The 1,408-nt window shown below is 60.2% G+C and overlaps 1 protein-coding gene across 2 annotated transcripts; it reads left to right on the top strand.

Moving 5' to 3' along the window:
• The first annotated feature begins 10 nt into the window (after positions 1–10).
• Positions 11–1,354, top strand: LOC108523107 (gamma-glutamyltransferase 5-like). 2 transcript variants are annotated; one of them, XM_017863623.1, is made up of 3 exons: positions 11–510; positions 641–810; positions 948–1,354. In XM_017863623.1, the coding sequence occupies exons 1-3, from the start codon at positions 414–416 to the stop codon at positions 1,086–1,088; spliced, it is 408 nt and encodes a 135-aa protein (XP_017719112.1). In that variant the 5' UTR covers positions 11–413; the 3' UTR covers positions 1,089–1,354. The 2 variants fall into 2 exon arrangements, with proteins under 2 accessions (XP_017719112.1, XP_017719113.1); XM_017863624.1 differs by having other exon boundaries at positions 644–810.
• The last annotated feature ends 54 nt before the right edge of the window (positions 1,355–1,408 follow it).

Here is a 1,408-nt window from a genome sequence, read left to right on the forward strand (position 1 = left end):
GGACCTGGGGGAAGGCTGGTGGCCTCACTCCTCCTCTCCTAGACCTGCACTCCCCCAGCCCCATGTCCCCTCACTTGTCCCCATGGAGCAGGACCTTGCTTTTGCCCTTTGTCTCCTCCTCTATTTCAAAAGAGGCCCCCACCCCTGACATCTCTGGCTGGAAAGGCTGCTGCTGGGGTGGCCCCGAGCCAAGACTTACCTGGGAATGGGCGGCCTCACTCAGAAGGGTGCCCTGATATGGGGGCACAGGTGGGTCTTTGGGGACCCCTTGTGGTTGTTGCCAGGGAGAGAATAGTGGCTCCAGCATGCTTCGGGGCAGGCAGCTGTAAAATGAGGGGTCCTGCAAGGTGGGCAGGGCAGGCGATGTCTGGTGGGAGCCCAGGCTCTGCCTCTATGGCTGCAGCTTTGGAGCGATGGTGTATTCACCACGGACAGGCATCATCCTCAACAACGAGCTCCTGGACTTATGCGAGAGATGCCCCCGGGGTTCCGGCACCACCCCCTCACCTGGTGAGAACAAGGCTTCCCACTCGGGGTCCACAAGGGCCCCAACCAGGGGAGAGGCGGGAGGGGGCTGGGCTGGGGCTGCATGCTGACCCCTGGATGGGTCACTGCACTCGCTAAGCCACTGTTTGCTCAGCAGTGAATGGAGACAGGGTGGGTGGAGCTCCTGGAGGGTGCTGGCCTCCAGTTCCAGGCGAGCGGTCCCCATCCTCCATGGTGCCCTCCATCTTGATCAGCAAAGCCCAGGGGTCGAAGCTAGTGATTGGCGGGGCTGGCGGGGAGCTCATCATCTCCGCTGTGGCCCAGGTGAGTCTGGGGGGCTCTGGGCTCCAGTGTCTCCTCTCTGGGCAGCATACTGTCTGACTCTCCCTGGAGTGGGGATGTGAGGTTTGATGTAGGGTAGCAGGCACCCCCTTTCTCCCTGCATCCCTCATCTCCCCCAGGCCATCATGAACAAGCTGTGGCTTGGCTTTGACCTGAGAGCGGCCATTGCAGCCCCCATCCTGCATGTCAACAGTAAGGGCCGTGTGGAGTACGAGCCCAGCTTCAGCCAAGTGAGGCTGAGGTCCGAGCTGGATGCCTAGGGCAGAGCCCACTGCCCAAGTCCATGCTGCTCAAAGCCACCTGAGAGGAACTCAGTCACTGAGCTTCTTAGGCCAGGTACACTTCAGCTTTGGGGGCCATAGGAGTTGGGGACCTTGATGGGTGAGGCCATCAGTGATCTCCAGGCCAGTTCCGTGGCCTCCAAGACAGAGAGCAGGGTGTTGTCTACACTGCTCCCAGGCTGAGGATCTCAGCACCTTGGTCTCTCTGGTCTGTGGTTGATGCCATTTTTCAGAAGTGAGTTTTCCTGGCTGGGGCCTCTCAGACTCTCCCTCATGGTGACTATTTCCTTGTGTGATTT

The sequence above is a fragment of the Rhinopithecus bieti genome, unplaced genomic scaffold (assembly GCF_001698545.2).
Source record: "Rhinopithecus bieti isolate Rb0 unplaced genomic scaffold, ASM169854v2 scaffold_72736, whole genome shotgun sequence".
Classification (NCBI taxonomy): domain Eukaryota; kingdom Metazoa; phylum Chordata; class Mammalia; order Primates; family Cercopithecidae; genus Rhinopithecus; species Rhinopithecus bieti.

What these genes read in the sequence shown, in the direction of transcription:
- LOC108523107 (XM_017863623.1), top strand. Translation starts at nt 414, where the DNA reads ATGGTGTATTCACCACGGACAGGCATCATCCTCAACAACGAGCTCCTG. An exon ending in CGGCACCACCCCCTCACCTG is followed by an intron (nt 511 to 640) that starts GTGAGAACAAGG and finishes CTGTTTGCTCAG; the next exon opens with CAGTGAATGGAGACAGGGTG. An exon ending in TCATCTCCGCTGTGGCCCAG is followed by an intron (nt 811 to 947) that starts GTGAGTCTGGGG and finishes CATCTCCCCCAG; the next exon opens with GCCATCATGAACAAGCTGTG.